A 22871-nucleotide genomic window follows, 5' to 3' on the forward strand; every position below is an offset into this window, starting at 1 on the left:
CACATTTGTTTATTATGTGTTTGAAGGGTGTAAGATTTTTCGAAGGCTCTGAAATTTGAGTTATTATGTATTCTGCTACTCAACCAAAAAAAAATTATCTGTGGCTATGCCACCGGAAGGATGTACTTGGTTGAATTACTTATTCTCTTTCATTTTGCTCAAGTAGGTTTTACCTCATATTTGTCTTTAAGATACGTGAATTACCAATTTCAATGTCGGGCTTATAATGATCTTCTTAACCCATTTTAGTAGCAATTACAGTTTATGCAAATGTGTACATTATATATAAACGATAACCCACGAAAATTTTCAAAATGGGAGGAAAATATAGAATCTTGGATGAAGAGATAGAAAAAGGAAGAAAAAAAATCAAAATTAAAGAAAAAAATTAAGTTTAAAACTACAAACTATTAAGTTTTAAAATACAGCCATACCAACAAACCCGTGTCGCCATACCTGCATGGTACTCGCGCGCGTAGATCACACGACCCCATGTAATTCAGATCCTAGCAAATTTAAAGTATTCAATAAACTTCTTGGTTTTTTCTTTGGTTCTGAAAGAAAAAGAAAAAAAAAAAAGCTCATACTTCGATGAACACTTTCTTCTAATCTGCACAAAGATAGTTGCATAACATGACCTGACTTCGATGGGATCCCAGTCTTGATTCTGGTGTTTAATTTTCCATGTCACAGTAATTGCACAAACAGAAGGTTGGGAAGTGTAAGAAACGTATCTGCAAAGGTCAGCACATAGGGCGTACATGTAAGAAGAAGTGGCCTGGATTGAGCAACAGTTGCCGGCTTTAGCCTGAAAAATCAAATTTTCTCACACAGGACAAACGCAAGACTCCGCACCACTTACTGCTGAGAAAAGTGAAGCGGTCCTTTTCTGCTTATCAAATTTCAGGGATCATTTTCTCGCCGGCTTTTTCATTGCTGCTCGTAAAATTTTGTTTGGCCCGTGTTGCCCAAGATGCATTATTGATTAAAGGTTTTCCCGTTTCCTGTTTGAAAGGGAAATGCCAAGATTTATTTGTCAAAGTCTTTCCGTCCACGGACAACGGATCCGTTGACCGTGGTAATTAGTACCCCACCTAATGAGAAAGCAGTCAACATTGATCGATTTATTTAACAGATGGCGACAAAAATTGACTCGGTACCCACCGTTTGATGAACATACAGGAGATAAAAAATCCTTTCTACACAGTTGACATGACAACTCTTGTTTTGCCAATATGCATATCCCAACTACAATGACTGTTGCAAATATCATTCAGAAAGTACTTCAATTACGCTTTAAACTCTTTATACGTTCGAACGCCATTTTCTTCCTCACGGACTTTATAGATTTTCTCTGAGGGCAAATTCGTTTGCTTTCAATATTTATTTCCTATGTGTTAATTGAAAACCCAAAAAAAATTAAAAAACTATGCCGAACCCTTTGGAGCTAACATGTTGAAAGGTTTTCCAAAATTCTCCATTACAATGTTTCCTAAGAATTTTTTATGCCACTTTTCTTTTCGAATCCTTAAATGTCAACTATTTATGTTGCAAAAGGAAGACAAGTGTATAAGTTGAAGAATGACCATGAGACCCTGAAAACCGACCCTATACCTAAAAAGACGTGAGAGCGATCGATCTCATAGTTCATCCAAAACAATATCTAAAAGACTTTTTATAAGGCTAAACACTGATCAAACTTACATAGTCCAGTCAGTTTCAATATTTTCTCTTTGGTGAATCATATGCTAATAAATGATGGTATAAGGCTTTTTCTTGGGGTTCTTTGTTCTGATGCTCTCAGTATTTTGGTTACCATCCCTGAGAAAAATGTGGGCTACCAACTTTTGCTGGCTAACTTGAGTTTTTAGATTTAACTTGCTTGAGGCCGTAATCAAGCAAAAAGGTGGTCCCGGCGGGGCTCGAACCCGCGACCTTCGGCTCATAAGACCAACGCTCTAACCAACTGAGCTACGGGACCGATCTGTTAATGCACTCGTTAACGTTTTACTCGTTCGTTAAATTCATAGAAACCTCGCCTCCCACTCAAAAAGCTGTCCCTTCTGTTTTCCATCTCTCCACTTCTCCAAAAGAAACGCCAGACAATCGATAGATTGAATCTCTTTTCAGAACTTCTCCTTCAAGCTTCTTTCTTTCGACCAATTTGGTGTAAAGCTTTTTGTTTACCGTCTCCTTTTTGGCAGGGGTCACATCAATTGCTCATAGCAGGACGCAGTAGATGATGTTGGGAGCACGCCATTTTTTCCACTGATCGCTCATGACAGGATGCAGTACATGATGCTGAGACCATGCCCTTCTTTTCCACTGACTGCTGATGACACAAGGTGCTCATCCTCTCCTAGCAGGTGCGAGGGATCCCTGAGGTTCTTGAAACTTCAGCTCATTGAACTGTTAATCGTTAGTTTATACAGTCTACTCTCTGCAGCTATTTGATCTTAACGTTGTCCCTGGTTCTACAGCCGGATATACTTCTCATTGGTTTTTTCCTCTCTATATTGCTCAAGTTTGTTTCCATGAATTTGATTGCACTAGAGTCTAGTCAGTCCATACAGTACTGTTCATAGTTGTCTGCTTGCTCATCTTATCATTCTATGCAGTTTTTCATACCTCATAAAGTGATGGAAGTGATTTAATCTCCACAGGTTGCTGCTGAGTATCTATGTTGCCATACCTAATCACCCATCCTCTTGATCTTGTCATCTATCGAAACTTATCTCTAAAGTTCGAAAGGTATTTTCAGTAATGCTTGCCATCATTGTGTTCTCTTTTCCTCCTTTTCCTTTTTCCCCTTGGGTTCATGAGAATGATGTTGAAAGCAGCATGTACCAATCTGACACAATGTTAGAAAGTGCTCCAGAATCATCCAAAGCCTGTCAATTTTGTGCTAATATTTTTTAGATTTATTTGTTTATTTTTGCATCAGCATGACGAACTTAAGAATGTGAAGTAGATGGGGAAGGGATCGCGTTTGGGGAGCAGCAATCAACTGCAAAATTTAATTGCACGATAGAGTTTATCACTACAGAATAGCTCATGATGAACATAGTCAAAAGAGAACCATAACACTCCTGTAATGTATTCTTTGTGAATCAGAAGCAGCAATTCCAAACAGGATCCTTCACAATTCTTTTGTGTTGCTGCTACGCTCTTTCTTTGAACTACTGATTAAGTTGTAAGGACGACCATTATTGACTGATGTTCCTTCCCGAACTCTAAAAGCATGAAATGTTAATCTGATTCTAATTAACTCTCTTGAGAAAAAAAGATCAGAACTATGATATTGGTAGGACGTTCTGTCGGGTGTGGATTCAGTTCACCATATTGGAGGGGCATCAGTAAGCATCCGATTGACATTAAACTTGGGTATCTAAATCCAAATGTAAGCCAGTTGATCCAAATATGAACATTGTAATAGTCGGATCTACACTCAGTACTCATCAAACAAGCGAATGCGAAGAACTTTGCCATTATGTTAATCTAACCGTCTAAGGAATTCACAGATTTTTTTTTTTCGTAGGCAAACTCATAGCAAATACATCTTTCTTCAAGAATATTATAAATTCTCATATTCTATGTAAGATCTGACTCGCTATTGGATCCAGATAGTGCATTTTCTTTAAAAAGATTGAAATTAGATGCAGAAGAATCTGGATTGGAATTAATCACAGGTGCGGGCAAGTTCTCGCGGTGTTGGAATCAAGTTGGTAACCAAATACAATAATCTAAATACATCGGTCATATTTAATATTCATATTTTCGGCACGGAACTGGTTCACTTTTACCCATTTGGGGATAATTCAGTGGTACTAAGTTGGATGATCGCCTTTATGTACAAACTTCTTGAACAAGCTTGTTTTGATCCACAAGTGAAGTGACTGATAACCTTGCACCATCAAGCCCATGTCTCCTATCAACAGGATGCCTGAGTAATGGTTTCTCCATCAAACACGGGTGTCTTTTCACAAGAATCAAGAAAAAATCCACATGCTTGTGGCAGTTTAGAGTCAAACAGTATCTTTTGACAATAATCACGGGATAATGATTTCCTTTTCTTTTATGCTTGAGAGCTAGAAAGATAAAAGTTGGAAGGCGACTGCTCTGTGAAGCTGGTGAAAGATGCATGATTGATTGCATGACTGTGAGTTCACTGCAGCCCTAAAGTGGAATTGCGATCAGCTAGGGTTACGAATATACGAAGTCTGCTTCGGTTCTGGTATATTGGATCTGTTTAGAAATCAAGTGGTGCAAACCTCCAAAATATATGGGGACGCTTACAAATAGGAGTCCAACCAGAGAATTTATAGCAGAACTCTAGAGGTTTGAGAAAAATTTAGCGTATATATATATATATATGTTGTATGTGTCTATTGGCATATATGATGATCTTAGCTTCCATGGGTTCGTAAAACCTAATATCTAGAAATTATTTTTTATGATTTTTTTTGTTTCTATTCATACATTTTGTTTCTATCCATGTATTTATCTACCTAGTTAAATTTACGAAAAACAACTGCATAAGAAACGTATCTAGAAAATGCATAATCTGTGGATTATACATATACATAATTCTATGAATTTCAATAGCTCAAGTTTTACGAACTTACAGAATCTACTTTGTAAATTGGAGGAGCACTTCTTTTTTCTTTTTGTTTCACTTCTGGTTTTCAAATGTAAATACTCTGTTTTTTTTTTTTTTTTTTTTTTGGGGGGGGGGGGGGGGAGAGAGAGAGAGTTTTAGTCCTTAGGCCTTTGTTAGAAGGCTTGACTCTCCAACAAAAAGTTCATGAAAACATTATTAACGTCTGAGGCGTTTGAATATTTTATATTTGGCATCTTAGCAAACATTAAAAAAGAGGTGGTTAAAAGCAAGTTTTACATTGGTCCAATGACTAAAAGTTAGGCGGCATTCTTCAAGACTTTGAAAGATGAATCTTCTTCTTCGGTAATATCCTGATGAAAAATTCAACCAAGCTTCTAATCTCTGCTTCATAATAAAGATTCGACGTCAATTTAGCTAACATATGCATATTTAGCGATGTCTAGTTCCATTAGATTTGCTTCTTAATGTTTATTTAAGAGAAACTGCTTTCGATATAAAACTTTCAATGCTATACTTTTACATCTTTAAAGTGCTGACTTACATCTATGAACATAGATGTCCCACGCCACTGTTTACTTTTTTTCATTCGACCCTTGTTGGAGGTGAGGCGACGCACCATTACCGGACCTTGTCTTCTTGTCTTGCTGCATACTTGAGCATGTAGGTGCCATGGTCTCGTGTTTGAATGGGGATGTCCAAGTCAAACCTTCTTCTCTACCATTCAAGCCTTACTAAAAAGGCCTTGAGATTTTGAGTCCCATTGAGTTTCCCCTTTGTCAACGATGAAAAGTGTAGATCTGAGCTTTGACTTAATATGTTGATCCATAAACTTTGATTGTGAATATCCGTCACATCAGTAAAGGCATGCCGTAACAGAAAAGTAAATCTTTAGTTTTCAAACATGCCTTTAGTAGAAAAATCAACACCCATTGCCTTCTACCCCGGGTATAAATAAGTAACCTCCAAAATGGTAAATAAGTTTTCCATCTTTTCATTCAAACGATTAAATTTATTTCTCTCTTCATCATCCAATATATTTTCAAAAGTCGAACATTCAATAAGAAAAATAAACACAATAGTTGAGTATTCATTGAGGAGAGACATGATGTCAACTGTGCTATCAAACTGTGTAACGAGAGTTGTCAACATAGAGTAACTGGAAATTTCAGTCTCAACAAAGAAATCAATTATGCTGTGAGAGACACTATATCATATCGTAGTTCTGAATGACAGATCGTGTCGGCCAGCATTGTCAATCGCTAAACGTTTTCTTATTTCTTGGCGCTTTAAATTTTACTTTTAGATAAATGCATAAACAACATTTCCAAAAAATCATAAATTATCAATTTCTTTCCAAATAAGGCAAGTTCATGCTGCTAAGAGTTCAACAAAAATTGCAGAGCTGCAGGTCACCTAATACTTGTGCTTGAATGAAAGAATGCAATACAAGGGCTTCCTTAGTACCACTCTTGTTCAAATGAGCTTAACTTCGAAGCTTAGATGTGATTCGATGCATTAGGGCCACTATAATTGCGTCTCAAAGAGATAAATAAACAAAGAGTAAGGCTAACAGAGAAGGATTAGAATGAAGGCAATGCAGCAGGACGACAATTACAGCACGGTCCTCATAAGGCAGACCAGAGAGACAGAGCAGCAGGATGGTGTTCTCAATTCTACTTCATCAAACTAGCTGTTGCCCATCTAAGTTCTTCTTGTTGCCAAATCAGAAAGAAGAAGAACATAGCGTCGAGAAGAGAAGGGTTGAAGAAATAAAAGAGGTGCAGTAGTGCGAATGACTCTCACGAAAGCCAAAGCAAGATCTTTATCTCATGGAGTTGGGGAAAGTGCAGTTTATGTGTTCTTCCATTCGAGTAGTTTGAAATTACGATGGCAGGAATAAAGAGCAGCACGGCTGTTGCACTCATGGAGTTTCTGCGCTAGAACCAGCCAGCTATGTCCACATTCTATATCATTGCGTAACAGCTGGTACCACCAAGTATGCTTTATGTCGGCTCCTCTACGCAACGAAGTAGGGCCTTTTGAATATTGGCCGAGTTATATTAACTTGTATTTATATCTTGGAGAAATTGGTAGCTGCTAGACATTTAGATGCTAAATGGATAAAAAACAAGATCAACCTTTGATCTTTTAAAAGGTAGTTGAGAGAAAAATATGGATAAAAACCATTTTCTCATTGTTTTTTCTCTCAACTGCTGATCTGAAAAAGATCATGGACTGAAAGTGTTTGTTATTCGTGTAACATCTAAGTCTCTTAACACATACCATTTTCTTTTAGATATAACTCAACTTTGTATCTTTTGGTGTTTTCCCAAAAAAAAAAAAATATGTCTTTTTCTTTAAAAAAATCTCTTTTTTGATTTACAGAACCCACAGGTTTTTCATATAACATGGAAACCCATTTCGTTCACACCTCCTGCTGTTATATACGGTCAAAGGAAAAATTCGGTTTCCTTGACAGTCTAACAACATGCAATACTTAAAAACCACGCCTAAGTTTTTCAACGTTAATGTTAAAAGGGCACGTTAAACTTTTTAATATTGCTAATGAAACATGGATAGAAATTTATTTCTGTGAGGCCAACTATTAAGTAAAAATTAGTATTTTACCTTCTAAAAGTCATAAGAAATATATCGACTTTTGCAAATACACCAACTTTTTCTTGCACGACTTTGTATCGCTGATAGTAAAAAACATCCGATACTTTACTAATTTTGCTATAAGTATCAAACAATTACTTCATATATAATCGAACATGACCCTTATAGCATCATTCCACACAAACTAATCAACATTAAAGACATTTTGGTCATTTAGCCAACTTAAATCAGTGATATCCTAAAGTCTAACCGACATAAAGTTATGTTTTGATTAACAATTGCCAAACTGATCAGGCCGTGTATATTTAACAATAGCAAAAAGCTATGTGTTCTTTTATTATTGCCAAACCTTAAGCATCTTTAGAAGATTTCCAACTACAAAAAAGTTAGTTGAAGAAGGAAAATATAGTTTGTTTAAGTCACAGCTGAAAGTATTAAAATTTGATATCTAGGACTTGAAATCATGGAGGATGAGAATGCCTTAACACACAAGTGGCCTTCCTTAAAATAAGGTCACTACATGTTGTCTATTACATTTTACTCCCGAAACCACCTCGATTCTTCACAAATTATGGTGCATTGACCAAAAACAAATCAATGTAAACGCGAGATGACTTGATTTTGCACTTAATTAGACGTATTGCTCCATATTTAACTAAAAGATCAGAATTTCAACTTGCATGTATATAAATATATGAAGAGAGAGAGAGAGAGAAAGAGAGATGCCAGATTTAAAAGTAGATAGGCCATTTTCATAATCTGATTAACTTTTTCTCCTTCTTTCAAAATTAAATGACAGGATCATTGTTGATGAGTATAATATACACACATGCACACACATATATATTAAAGAGAAAAAGGAAAAGTATGATTATGAAGGGTCACTAACAATGGCATATCTATCCAATGAAATCATAGGAATGAGGAAAAACCAAAAGGTAAAGGAAGGAACAGGTTGGGATCAAGAGGGCCCCAAAACCGCCCTTCCTTTCCCAATCTTGTCCACAATCCGTGTATCCATCCATCAATATGAAAGAGCATCCCATGAGAAAAAGACGACAAAAACGAGTTCCTGTCCGTATCACCCTCTAGACGACCCTCCCTTTAGTGGTCGGTTTTGGTTCTGCCGGATTGCGGGACCCTATGCCTCTAAAGCTCTCACATATATATATATATATATATATATATATATATATATATATATATATATATATATATATATATATATATATATATATATATATATATATATATTTGTTATTCATGATCCGCGTGTATCGGTTGGTGAGCTTATGAAATATGCTGGCCATAAAATATGGAGAATATAAGCACACTATCACTGTGGCTGACTCATAGATCATCGTATGTAAATTGTTTTTCTCAGGAAAGCAAATGGCAAGTTAGGAATTGAGTTAAATATATAATTGTTTATGTCGCAACTTGCAAATCGTATGGATAATTGAAGTAATGAGATGCCTGGGGCATGTGCAATATATGAGTTGAGTTCGAGTTATTACTTGTTTCTGCTTAGAAACTTGACTGCACACAGTTGATCTTGATATAGTTGTGTCAAACTAAGAGCTCTTACTGCATGTGTACAAAGAAATGGATGATTTATACTCTCGAATTACATATTAAACTAATTTATTAGGATCGAAGAGTTAGACATATAGTTAGTGGACATAAAGTTTGAGTGTTAGTGATATCGCTCAATCATTGAACTTTTTGTAGGAACTAATTAAATGAAATGCAGCATGTTCATGAGTTAAATATATGGTTAGTGATCATATCATAAAGTTTAATTGTTAGTGATATTACTCCTATATTGAGCTTTTTATGTGAACAAATTAAATATAAAAGGCCATGTAGATTGATAGTGAGTCATTTGATCATCTTAATGTGCATGGAAACTAAGAAAATTTTCATTTAGCAGATGATTTTTTGCTGTAATTTTCAAATATGAGCCTCACCTTTTCCTTTGGTTAAACTGGGTTTGAGTTTCAGTAACAATTGTCAAATGATGGTTCACCTTTACTATTGCTTTTTTAACATTTGTTAAAATATGATTTAGGATTAAAAAGTATCTTTCATGTGCTTTTCTTTTTACTGAAATATAATGACTATTTTTCTAATTGAAAAGACTCTGTCCGAAACTGCAAGCCTTCATACGTTTTGGAGCATGTCATGCACGGTCAAAGTGGAGGACCTTTTTGTCATTTGTCATCAAAGGTGAGAAGCCAAGCATCAAAGATGAGAAGCCAAGCACGATAAAATTTTCCTTTAGTATGTTCTCTTTTTGAAATTGCATTGTAAAAATTTATTCATTTAAAAAAATGTATGTTCTTCTAGCATTTGTTATCACAATCCGAAGCTTAGCAGTCACAAAATCCATCCTACTTAGGGATTTATAATGAGTCGAATCAATTCAGACTTGCCTCGAACTCGCTCCTGTAAGCTCGACTCATTTATTTGTTTAATAAATGAGTTCAACTCGAGCTTCAATTAACACTCAACTTACATAAACTGGACTTTTTGAAACTCAGGCTTTGCTCTTGTCTTCCATGTTTGTTAATCTTTAGGGTATGTCAGTTTTTTTTTTATGAATTTTAATATTTTTTTGTGCTTTCCATTTTCATTTTAAAAAAATTATATGAATCAAGTCACAGAGCTTAAACGAATCTACTCGGACTGGTTTATCAAGGCAAGCTCAATCTCGACTCTTTCATTGATTCAGATTGGATTCAAAAGAAAATTACGAACACATGGGTTGGGAGAATAAGTTCTTCTATTTTAATTAAAATATTATTTCATTAAGCTTCAAAAATAGTAATTGCGAAATATAGGCTGATAAGACAACGCAGTCCGCATCGATGATATACATAAATATTCTTGGTACATATGTAAACCCACGTTTATAAAAATTTGTGTTTAGGCAGAATTAAACAATTAAAATAATAATTCTTTATATATTCTAAACCATTTAAGTTTACTAAGATGAGTTTCATTTAATTCATTTTTCACTGTTTTTTTTTTCACATTACTTTAATTTGAGCAAGAAACGGAAGCATCACCATTTTTAGTGTTCCGATCCGTTCGTGTTTTGTTGTTTCTCTCTTGTTCTTTTTCTTCTTTCTGCAGACGATTTTCTTTTCTTTTCTTTCGTTTTCCTCTCGTGGCATTAACAGGACCCAAGGAGATCAGAAAACAATATAGAAGAAGATACGGGAGCGGAAGATGAAAACGATTGGCGATGTTCTCTTGCTCGGTCGATTCATTTTCTGAGATCAATGGTCCAGCAAATATTCCTTATTTTATATGATCACGAGTCATGACAAAGAAGGGCCTGATCCGATCATGTCCTTTGCAACTACTTATATACTCTTAAATATATATATTCAACTTATTATGGCGTCCCCACCATTCTCAGAACATACCTGAGAGGGGCGGCATAGTTCTGTTGCTTGTTTAATGGCCACTGTTCAGGAAGATTTGGCCATTGCCATCGCTTCCCCTGCATCAAATGCTAATTACAGGATCCGTAGCTAAGGGGTTCGTGAAACTTGTTCATCAGCAGTTCCTCTTTTCCTTCTCCATTATGAGGAAAATAACACAAACGAGAGATGCAAGAGAGAGCGAGAATGGCGGGCGATGATGAAGAAGATGGGGATGAAGACGATAAGAAGATGGCCTGATGGGTAAGGTATATCCTGCAGATGGGTGGGTGAGAAAGGTATAGACGACGGAAAGGGCAAGGGAAAAAGAGGAAGGAAAGGTGAAAGGGACGGGGCAGAGATTCTGGACAAAGGGAGTGGGCCGCTTTTGATTGCGGGCGTGCAGCTCCCCACCGGAAGCTGGCGGCGTAGTGCGGCCATGGCTTCGTCAACTTTATTTTTTTCTTTTCCTTTTTAACAATCGAACAGTTGGATGATCAATCATAAATTTGATGTACAAACTAACACATTTTTGTTCAAATCCCAATGAGAACTTCGAATACATTTTAACAGAATGAATTTAAATAAGATCGCCCAGAAGAAGAAAACCTAAAACATAGTTAGTTCTTAGGCATTGATTAACTCTCATAAAAGATTGACCCTTAAACTGATGGGTATAGCGTTATTCACTAAGTTCTAAAGCAGTCCTTAATCTGGCTACCACTCTTTCTTAAGACGGCTCCCACTTACCCAAAATTTAAACAATTATGTACATAATTTTCAAGAAACATGTCAATAGAAAGATGATATCTAGCTAAAGGATCTAGACACAGACATACAAACACACGCACACAGATGCACAAGATCCGAAATATTCCCTTTATACTCCTTGACTCTCTGCTCACTCAATGAGGAGAGGAGAGAAATAACATAGAGTCGCTTGCATTATAAAGATTCTAATGAATTAAGGCAATCTAGTTTTCTTATATATAAGTAGCTTGATTAAGTATATGTTTAACCACGCAAAATGAATGTGAAAATCAAGAAAGGCTAATTCAACATGAGCTAAGAAATTTAAGACAATCAGTTTTAGAATTCGCACAGATTAAATCGGATCGAGCTAGACCATCGATTTTTCACGTTTCTTAATTTTATAGTTTTAGACATTTTAACCACTGAACTCGCGTGTTCGGAAATTAAACAGTGGTTACTTAAATAATATCTACTATATATGCGCACCATTCATTTTTTACCTCACAAACAGTAACAGGAAAAAACTTGCAGCTAAAATCAGCAAATATTTTAGACACAGGGGATCCAAACAAGACAAGCGGATCCTGATGGTGGTGGGCACGGTGATCAGAGGGCACCGTTTGGGGGAGGACCACATGGACGAAGCTCACACAGCGAAGGAGTATATTCATATATATAACGGAGCAGAAGGAAGGGAAAAAAGCAAGGAAGAAAGGAAGAGGAGGGCCCTTTCTGTCTGCGTTGGATAGCTACCTCACTCCCCACTTTACGCATTCCAGAAACAACTCCATGTCGAAAGGGGTCGGATGAGGGGCCGGACGCTCTCTTGGGCTGACTTTCTTTAATCTCAAAACAAACATCCCAATCGCGCCATCAAAACCCACCGCAAAAAATTGATCCTTTTCTTTTTCTTCTCATACTGGCAGCTTATATATCCCATGGTAATTGAATCATTGACCCTTCTGAAGCAAGCTAATCGCATTCACATTTTACTACCCTCCTTCCTCTCTCTGATAGTGAAGAAGAAGGCCCGGCCCACCTTTCAATCCAATCCTCTAAAATCAGGTGACAATCTACAGACCATTAGCCTTTTGTTTTTCACTTAACTTTAATGAAGGAAGGTGGCTAGAGTGACGCTCTGTTTTTGTGCTTCCTGTGTGCGTTAGATGGCTTTTGAGAAAGAGAGAGAGAGAGCGGGTCATCCTCAATTTTGTTATTTAACGTCTTAGCCAGCATTAATTGCAATCACACAGATAGCTCTCTCTTTTTCTCGACAACAAAGACAACAAGAAAAGGAACTTACCATAAAATAAGCTATGATATGAAGCATGGTGGGGCGTCTGGATTTTTGTTCCTCTTGTCTTTATACGCACATTAGCCTCGTTATCAGCAGTATATATATGTATCGCACTTCCGGCGTTCACCCCATGGCAGTGGAGAGCGCGTTCTTTTGTACATTTTTCTTTTCCAAAAACTACCTTCAGAATGGCAGAGAAGGCAAGTATTCGAGCCTTCGACAGCCAAAGAGATGCCCTTATGGTAGAGGAGTTAGAGAGTAGATGTGAAGTAGGCCCGAGTGGCAGCTCGTTCCTTCTCTCTGACTTGATGGGCGACCCCATCGCCAGGATCCGCTACTGCCCTTTGTACACCATGCTGGTACAAGTCCTCCTCTACCTCACTCCTACAAACACACAGAAAGAGAGAGAGAGAGAGAGAGAGAGAGAAGGAGTCTTCTTTCTCTTAATTCTACTTACTAGTTACTACTCAATCGTATCTGTATCTGCTGCTGATTTTACTGATCCATCTCGACTCTGCACAGGTTGCTGACTTGAATGACGAGTTGGTTGGCGTGGTCCGGGGCTCCATAAAGACAGTGGTGACCTGCGCTCACTCCCCGACTCACCTGGCCAAGGTGGGCTACGTCCTCGGCCTGCGAGTCTCGCCGCAGCACCGCCGGAAGGGCATAGCCCACCAGCTGGTCATCAGCTTGGAGAAGTGGTTCGTCTCCAATGGCGCAGAGTACGTCTACATGGCCACGGAGAAAGACAACCTTGCCTCGGTTAAGCTCTTCACCGAGAAGTGCCACTACTCCAAGTTCAGGACACCCTCGATCCTAGTGAACCCAGTGAGCTACCACACTAAGAGAATCCCTTCCAGCTTCAGGATCGTGAAGCTCAGCACAGACCAGGCAGAGTTCCTTTACAGGAAGCAGATGGGCTCGACCGAATTCTTCCCCGCTGACATCAACCGTGTTCTTGCGAACCCACTGAGCTTGGGGACCTGGGTGGCCTTCCCGAGAGGCGAGACTTGGGATAACATGGGGAAGCCGCCGCAGAGTTGGGCAGTCTTGAGTGTGTGGAACAGCAGTGAGCTGTTCAAGCTGAGGGTGGAAGGTGCATCAATGGCCTGTGCTCTGTATGCTAGGAGCTGTGGGGCCATAGACCGAGCGTTCCCTTGTTTCAGGCTCCCTGCATTTCCTGATCTATTCAGCCCATTTGGGTTCTACTTCTTGTATGGTTTGCATGGCCAGGGGCCCAAGTCAGGGTCCCTTATCAGGGCACTCTGCAAATTTGTACATAACATGGCTGCTAGAAAGAGTGAAGATTGCAGAGTAATTGTGACTGAGGTGGGTGGGCAGGATGAGCTGAGGCATCACATCCCACACTGGAAGAAGCTCTCTTGTTCAGAGGATTTATGGTGCATCAAGAGGTTGGGTGGTGAGAGCTCCTGCTGTGCAAAGGAGGGGAAGGACTGGACCAAGAGCCCGCCACCTCGCTCCCTTTTCGTAGATCCACGAGAAGTTTGAACTGCAAGTGGCGACCACTTTGTCCCACTGAAAACACAATCCTTCACTATCATCTTGTTCTTCACTTTCTTCCGTTTGTTTTTGCATTTTTTTTCCCTCTCTCCTGTTCTTCTTAAATCTTGCCTCTGTTATTGCTAATTTTTGTGCCTGCCTAAGTACTCTCTCCATCTTTTACCTCTGCACTTGGTGAAACTAGTAGAATCAGAGCAAATCAAATGATGATTGATATGAATCATTGTAATTGATGATGGCGTGGAGTGGACTCATGTTGGATCCACCAACATGCATGATATGGAAGCTGGATAGGACTAGATTTGGTTCAATCCTGGGCAGCTAAGCAGTCCCAGATGTTAACAGAACAGGAAAGGACATGCACGGATTAGTCCACAATCCAATCTTCGTGCTGCCATTTTTTTTAGTGCTGATGACTAGATTGTTCATTACTGGTTGGGCACATTACTGGAAGCTGCTAAACCAGTTGTGAGAAGGGTCAGTGGCAAAAGTTTAGAACGTACGTTAAAAGAACAATCAACTAAGCAAATTTTAGAGATAAACTGGAGGTTCTTTGGGGGCACCTTTTTATATTTATCTTTAAAATATCAGGGAATTAAGTACGTTAAGAATATTCTAAAAAATACAGCAACAGGCTAAAAGAAAAAGAAAAGGAAAAAGAAAACGCAGCGTGATGATAAGATCTTCGAACATCTGAAACACATAATGTATTCAAAGTTGGAGTTTCAAAAGGCTGGCAATATAAGTAGCACATAGCTGGAAGTCCTTGAATGTTGGCAAATTGGAAGGGCTCGCCGCAGACCCAACCACTGGGCCCGGACGCAGACAAGTTTATCTTATATGCTCTGCAACTGCAGCCACTTCTGTTTTCTCACATACAGAGAGTTGTCAACTTCAATGGCAGTTTCGTCTGACCCCCAGCAGAGAAGGGCCCGATCCAAGAGTCTAAGTGGGTCTGTTTGAGAGTGAAAGCTCACTGGAGTGTGATTTGGTTTCTTGTGCAGGCACTGCTTTTAGCAATGGCTGATGCTTTTGGCTCTCACCCATGGCTCTCTCCCCACTCTGTCTTGGTTGTTTCCTCCACTTGCCGATTTTTGTAAGGCTGGCAACGGCCGAGCATCAAATCTCAATTCACCAAAGAGGGAATCCATTTCCCTTTGTTAATATCACAGACTCTCCAATGTACTGCATTTCATTCCAAAAACCAACATGCGGTGCATATAAAAGAGCCGTTCATATCAAGGAACTTGATGATGATGATGAAAAGAAAAAGTGTCCATTTCATTACGCAAAAAAAAAAAAAAAACCAAAAAGTTGACAGGGGCAGGCACTACATTCTATCTCACAGAAATTAGGCACAATGTAGATTAAAAGTGCTTGCATGAGATTTCTGAAAGATGCTTACACCTGTGTCTGTTAGTGAAGATCAGTGAGGCTCATGTCTGGTGAGAGAGATTTTGACACTGATAGCTGCGACCTACTACAGCCTTAACAAAGACAAAAACAGAAAAATAAAAGAAAAGAGAAAGAAGAAACTAGCACCTGCCTACTCGATACATCATGAACTATTAATGTAATCAGCAGAAAATACAATAAACGTTCCCCACAAGCATAGTCCATTATGTCTCCCATTTAATAATTGGAGATTCTTTTTTCCACCATGTGTGGCTTCTATAAATAAAATTCCGCCTTTTGGTACACTTTCTTTCTTGTGCAACATGCGGCCAATGTGAGCTCAGAGATTATCAGGTCACCGTTGTCTAATAGGGTGACTCAGCTCAACCAATATTATTACTACTAATAGGCAGCTCGGACAAAGAGTGGAGACATACAAAGTGGACCACTTGAGCAAAAATGGGTGCTGGTATGGATGATTCCTCCAAGGTTCATATTGATTGGTGTAAGAGAAGTGGCACTGCTCATTATTATTTAACAGTTCAGTGCAACCTGAATTATGTTCTCTTTGAAGGAGAGGACAGGACAATCATCTACAATCGGCAGAAGAATTAACGGTGCCAATTAAAATATCCTGCCAGTGCAGATAGGAAGCCCTTGAACAAAACCATCTGATGACATAGCGACACATTTATGCAAGAAAACAGAAACATAAAGCGCAGACCGTTCTTTTTAGGTTTGTTGGAAGATCTGTTGCTCATGAAACAAGGTGCTCAAGCAAATTGAATTGTAATAATGGAGCTCAGTCAAAGTGCATGGAAATTATTGAAATCCTACGAGCAACCTTTGGTTCTTACGTCATACAATACCGTGATGAAATTTGATTGTAAACTTTATGCTATAGAGTAGCACTGACCAAATTCCTTTCAATCCATTTTTTGCCGAATCGAAAAGATTCCACCTTCAAAAACATACAAAAGAATGGACTGCACTGTGATTTTAGAAGGGTAAAACCTAGCACTCTTTGTAGCTTTGTTTTTTCTTTGTTCATTTCACATCTTACCGAATTTTTCTTCCTGGAAACATTTTCAGTTTCCTAAAATTTGTCCAACTCAGAAACCAGGCTTCAACATAGGCTAAATTTGGTGCTTTCTGTGTTTGCCATCGAAAGGAATGGGCCAAAAGCATTGACGATGGTCTGATGTAGGATATATCATCAATCAAGAAGGTGGTGCAGGCTTGATTTGACACTATACTTTAACAAGCAAACTAAAAAAATCTGGCCTTCTTGTTATTACCATGCCAATAAGTGCTCTGCTCAAATTTGGTGGCAGAGAGTTGTGAACGACATCAAGTTGATGAAACTTCGGGAGGAGAACCACAGAATACTGTTGCAAACATAGTGATACGGCCACTACTACAGGCCAAGCTCATGACCTGGCTGTGGAAGAGAGGGGCCATGAGCATGTATTCTACCCAATGGTTTAGATATTTAGTGGGTTTCTCTCAACATCATAAAAGGCAAGGAAAAAATGGAAGAGCATATAAACTTCCATTGATTGGGCTTCTCCAAGATAATGTTGTAGTAGGCGTCAGGGATATGTTCAACCGAATACTAATCCATTCATTGTAAGTGCTAATCAGCAAATCAAGGTCTGAATACGTGAGGTTTGATTGTCACAACCAAACTGAGCTTTCATAAAGGAGGAAAAGAAAAACATTGTTATTCTCATCAATGGCTGATGAAATCAAATCAATGCACCAGTAATATTGCAGAAAGCAATGAGGGCCTGTTTAACAGAAAAATTTTGAAGGGTCTGTTATTTACTGAATTTCTCCGCTCAATCCCCTTCTGCTTTACAACTAGGCATGACCATGGCACAGTTCGAAAGACACTTTTGGCTTGTCCGCGCTCAATTAATGTTTTGGTCATTATGATCGTATCACAATCATAGTCATTATCATATTATTGTCATTCGATACTGTTATAGCACCGCTTGATTATTAACTCTCCTATCCAATCTGTAGGCCATGTACCATATAGCTGCACAAATGCTAAAATGTAAATGGTTAGCAGATGGTTCCAGGATGTTCGACTAGACAAGTTGACGTAGTTAGGAGCGTGAACTGAAGGACGCCAAGATTGTGATTATTCGGGATCTACATCCTCGCTTGTACAGTGTGAATGGCAAAATTTAGTATAGACTGTGAGTCCCCGAATTCACTTAGTTGAGCGCGTCGACCTTGCTGTCCTATCAACTCAACTCGGCTCAAGTACAACCCTAACTGTGAGTGCCAGTAAAGAGCTCCAAGTTATCCTTTACATGCTCCCGTGGCTTGTGATTTTTTGCAGTACTACTCTAAGCTGACAGTTCCATGTGTTTATTAGGTGGCAAGGCTCACCTATCACTGTTGTTCACATGGCATTTGTGATACTCACGCCAAATATCTGCCAATAATGAGTCCACAAGGTCTTGGAAACATTTACATTTCTATCTTCCAGATCTGGCCCAACTAAGCATACCGATCCAAATCCAATCTGACTTGAGAACACTCTCAGCAGATCGTACATGATAATCCACAGTCCAGTCTTATCTTGATGATGACTGAAGTACTCGCAGGATGATGTGGAAGTGGCACAAATAGTTATGTTCCAGTCGCCCTCAATCTTTACATTGTAGCAATCTATTTTTTCTACCAACTTGGCCTAAAGCTTTCTAAGTTGTATCACCTATATAGCTAGATATTACAGAGCTCCCCCAGAAGTTTCTTGTCATCTTTAATACCCTAATTTGCATATTCAGTATGCTTCAAGAAGAAAACATATCAACATATATACCAGTGGTTACATTCTTAACTCTTGAAAATATGCAGGATAACCTAAATTGCATGCAATTAGCAGCTTCTGGAAATAGAAGCTCAGAAGTAGTTAACCTTTTGGTTTCTTAATGCAACCAAAAGCTCAGTGGTTTTGTTAGACCGTCAAACGATTTGTTAAAAGCAGCACTTACAGCAATTGTATAAGCTGAGAAGCCACGACAAATTCCGCAAGAGTTTGAATCTCTCTAAGAAAGTAGGCTAATGCTTTTCGAAACACCCTAATTGGACTTTGTTTGGTTAGACCAAATATTTAGAAATAAACTGGGTTTTCAGAAGACTAGGAAAATGAAAACTGCATTTTTGTAAAACATGGAAGTAGAAAAACCAAGTGGCTAGTTGGAAAAATATTGGATAATTGAAACGCTAAATACACGGGATAAAGGTGTGGCAATTGGGTTTCATTTTGGCAACCTTCAGCACGTATTCTCGTCCAATTTTCTCGTAGATTTTACGCGCATAGGCCACACCAAATCCGGCCTTGAGGCACGACTGGGTTGTCATTTTAGTGCAATCAGACCGGTTTTGCTTAATAGTCTGGTTCCAAGTTGAATGCACAAATAGAAAATCAAATTCGTTTGTGAACACAACCTTATTTAGATAACTAACGAAATTTGATATAAGATTCATAACAGAATCCAGATTCGGTTTCCAATCATTTTTGTAAAATTTGACCTGGAGATCGCATAAATAAATGTGGGGAACAGTAGATCTTTCATTAGAACTGGAGATCTTACAGTATTAAACTCATTAACAGTCCTAACTCGACCATCATCACTTGCTGCCATGATTTAGACGATAAGATTTAGCTACCAAAGATTAGGCTTTTGTTCGTTGAAAGCTATGGGATATAATTGGATCTTGACTTGAGATGGGTGATTGTCGTGTATACGGGAACATGATCAGTTATTTGAATATGTTTCTAATTAATTAAGCAAATTATTTATTTAATTGAACAAAAGCCAACAGGAGAAGCCCCCCACCAAGATCTCATGTTGGTATGCCTCTTAATTGACAAAATCGAATCATATGTTCCGCGTTCTTCGGGAACCATGCATACCCATGTCAACAAAGGCGAAAATTACGCGACATTCATTTCTAAGAATTGAATACTTGAAATCGAAGTTACCTCGCTAGATGATTCAAGGCCCTCTGACTAGCCAATGATCAGTTTTCTCAAGAAAAATAATGGAGAAACTGGAGTTTAATCAACATATTTTAGTATTTATGAACTTACTTCTTAGCTTCCAACAACTGGAAGAAGGTAGTTAACGAATTTTCAATTTTTCATATTTTCAATTGGCCTTGGTTAATAAGCTGGGTTTAGTGGGGCTGCCCCATATAACTGGACCCAGGTTCATCTAAGTTCAACCTGTGAATTTAAGGTTTCAGATAGGGCTCCATGGGCCATATGAGACCTCATGTATCTCCGCCCCTGACTGGAAGGACCGACTTTTCTGAAGTCGTTTATCTTCTCCTCACTGTTACAAACTTACAACAGTGCAAATGTCCAGCATCTAAAGAATCCTTGGGATCTTGAAAAGTCTATATGGCTGGGATCTTTAATTTCACTTTAAATGCATGACCTTTGTGGGGATTCTGCAGTTAATAATATTGCTTCACTGCTTTGTGGTATGGGCAGAATGGCATGTCTGCCTGGTTCTCAAACTGGACTTTATGTCAGGCTTGACTGGGTAAGGTGAATGCATCGGTACCAGTATATGGTTTCATAATTGAAGCTTAGTATTTTAGCCAGAAAGAGATATTAAATTAGTGGGGCTCCTTCCAGCTGCAGACTTAAAGATGACATGATTCAATTCATTATTTTACTCTTAGGGAGGTAAGCAGAAGGCAAAACCAGATCAGATTATGACAAAAGGCACACCATGGGTACTCCCTGAGTATTGAACTCGACCTGCTCTTACTGACTCCAAAAGTAAGTTGAGATTGAAGAGAATTACAACAAAACTACTCGCAGTAGAAGCAAGAAAAAGCAGACTTGCAGATGTTATAAATATAGACAACTGGCATAGGGCATGGTAAACGTACATCTTTTGGACAACCTAATTCTCAACACATTTGGAGTAGAAAGGACATGGACTCATTAAAATTCTGCTAAAGAACTTGAACTAATTTAGGGAACTTGCCCATACAAAGTATGCAATTGACGAAATGACTGTAAGCTTATAAGTTAGATTCTTGTTGGTCCTTTAAAAACTAAAATCTTGAAGCAGATGGTCTGGTCCGAGCGTAAGGTAGGTCAAACCGAGATGGAGCCCAAGCCAACAATTAAGCAAGTGAAACTTGTTTGACTTTCTTAAGTGGAACCTTAATTGAAGTATTCTAAGTGGAAACACTTTGTGTATCAATTCGAATGTATCATATCATTTTAGAAATCTTCAAACCTGCCATGTTGAAGAGTCTCGATTCCATCCCCAAAAACCAACAAAGAAGAGACCACATACCATCCCCAAAAACCAACCAAGAAGAGATCACATAATCTCCGAAATAACTCTTGGAAAGATGTCTATTAATTTGAAGATATCTTTTGTGATAGAGGTGCCATTGTGAGCATCAATAATGTGTAAATTTGGCTTATGTCCCCATGTGCATAAGAAATTATTCTTATAAACATGTGGGCCTTCTTCTGGATCCAGATCATTTATAGATTTCATTCACACTCTTGCATGCCTGATGGAAGAAATTCAACCAAGGATTTGGCCCATGCCAAAGTTATTTGTCCACTAGATCTCAGTTGAGGTCCAATCTGGTGCCAGCTGAATTCATGGCTTGAATATGTGCATACCAACTGGAGATCTCTCAATATTTGACCACATGATGGAATATCTAGTCTTACCTGAAAAATTGGAAAAAAGAACAAAGAAAAGTATACGCACATAATAACGTTTTATCTCAAATTTCACTGTACAGACGACAAGTGCTCGTAATGGACCAAGATGATCAGTCTGTCACGGGTTCGACTATTATGGATGTCGACGTTTGGAAAACTGAAGCAAGGTGTACCCAATACTCAATTCGATTTTGAAAAAAGAAGGTGAACCTCAAAAGTCTTAACCATTAAGACTTGAGTTTCCTGTAACTTTGTTCAATAGAGGATGTCATTACACTCATCAATATATTCATTTATAATCTTGCCCAAGGAATTTGACCACAAAAACTCAAGAACAAGTGAAGTTGAGAGAGTAGGTTACCAGTCAACACATGCTGGTGCTATATATACAGAGGATGGACTTGTGAACATTGGAAAATACAGGAGAAAGCAAATGGGCAGGATGCAGGACGGAAGTTTTGCTCTATCTGACCTATAGATCAGATGTTTAACCTTTCAGTTGATCAAGATGCAGGACGAAAATTGTGCTGTTTTTAACCTACAGATCGGACAGTAGATCCAGACTGGTACTGGAGATGTTCAATTGTGATATATGTCTTAGTTCATGAAAGGTGACTCTTTGGAACATGTAGATATTGGATTTTGCTAACCATTTGCTTATTGAATTCAGTCTCTACATTCATTGAAAGATATTTCAGTCGATTTTTAGTTATCCAATACGATTGCATCTATATTTTTTTGCCAAAACTCAATACAGAAGCAAGAATCTGCTTGGACAAGTCCCATGTTACCTGCGCCAAATAAATTTTCCTCACCAGTAACTGTAGTTAGTATATTTGTTTTCTCGACATGAATTAAACGTGAAATTCTCTTATAGCTGTCATTGGAAATGACATGACACTTGAAAGTGGATAGCCTTCTGTAATTTTCGGCCACATGCTATTTTCAAATTAGTCCCTATTTTATGAGAATTGGCATTACTCGTTCCAGACTCAACGAATCTATTTCTATGTTTACATTAGTGGTCTCAGATACCATTGGAGTTAATTTTGCCAATGCAAACTGTTTGTTCGGATAAAATGATATTATTATCCATGGCAAGAAAAGGGGCGAGTACTTGCAAAAAAGGCATACAGTAATTTGATTAAAGAATGAGCTCATTTTTCTGTCAACGCAAACTACTAGTTATGGTTAAAATAACGAAGAACGTCGGCTTAAATGTCAAGGATGGATTCGTCAATCACAATGAGAAGGGATACCCGTCAATTTTCTATATCAGGAATCATTTGGTAAAGTATAGATACTGCTTAACATGTTTGTATGATACACCTCTGGGGGAAAACAGGCGGTTCACATCATACTTTACATCTCCATAAGTATGTCGAATAAAGAAGCCAATAGTTCATGTGATATGTTGCGAATCCGTGTCACAATCCAGTGCCCTGTAAACTTTGCTTGCATCTTTGTGAGAGAGAGAGAGGGGGTGAGAGAGTGAGAAAGGTGAAT

At 38.3% G+C, this 22871-nt stretch overlaps 1 protein-coding gene, 1 long non-coding RNA gene and 1 other non-coding gene across 3 annotated transcripts; 2 read left to right on the forward strand and 1 right to left on the reverse strand.

Moving 5' to 3' along the window:
* Positions 1 to 1907: 1907 nt before the first annotated feature.
* On the reverse strand, positions 1908 to 1981 carry TRNAI-UAU (transfer RNA isoleucine (anticodon UAU)). Its single transcript has one exon. It is a non-coding gene; the product is annotated as a tRNA-Ile (tRNA).
* An 86-nt stretch (positions 1982 to 2067) lies between these two features.
* LOC116263376 (uncharacterized) lies at positions 2068 to 3133 on the forward strand. The gene is made up of 3 exons (XR_004174644.2): positions 2068 to 2366; positions 2664 to 2751; positions 2945 to 3133. It is a non-coding gene; the product is annotated as an uncharacterized LOC116263376 (long non-coding RNA).
* A 9608-nt stretch (positions 3134 to 12741) lies between these two features.
* Positions 12742 to 14385, forward strand: LOC116261996 (probable N-acetyltransferase HLS1). The gene is made up of 2 exons (XM_031640976.2): positions 12742 to 13080; positions 13244 to 14385. Exons 1-2 carry the CDS (start codon positions 12910 to 12912, stop codon positions 14228 to 14230), a joined length of 1158 nt encoding a protein of 385 aa, XP_031496836.1. The 5' UTR covers positions 12742 to 12909; the 3' UTR covers positions 14231 to 14385.
* Positions 14386 to 22871: the final 8486 nt, after the last annotated feature.

The sequence above is a fragment of the Nymphaea colorata genome, chromosome 10 (genome assembly GCF_008831285.2).
Source record: "Nymphaea colorata isolate Beijing-Zhang1983 chromosome 10, ASM883128v2, whole genome shotgun sequence".
NCBI classification, from domain to species: Eukaryota; Viridiplantae; Streptophyta; class Magnoliopsida; order Nymphaeales; family Nymphaeaceae; genus Nymphaea; species Nymphaea colorata.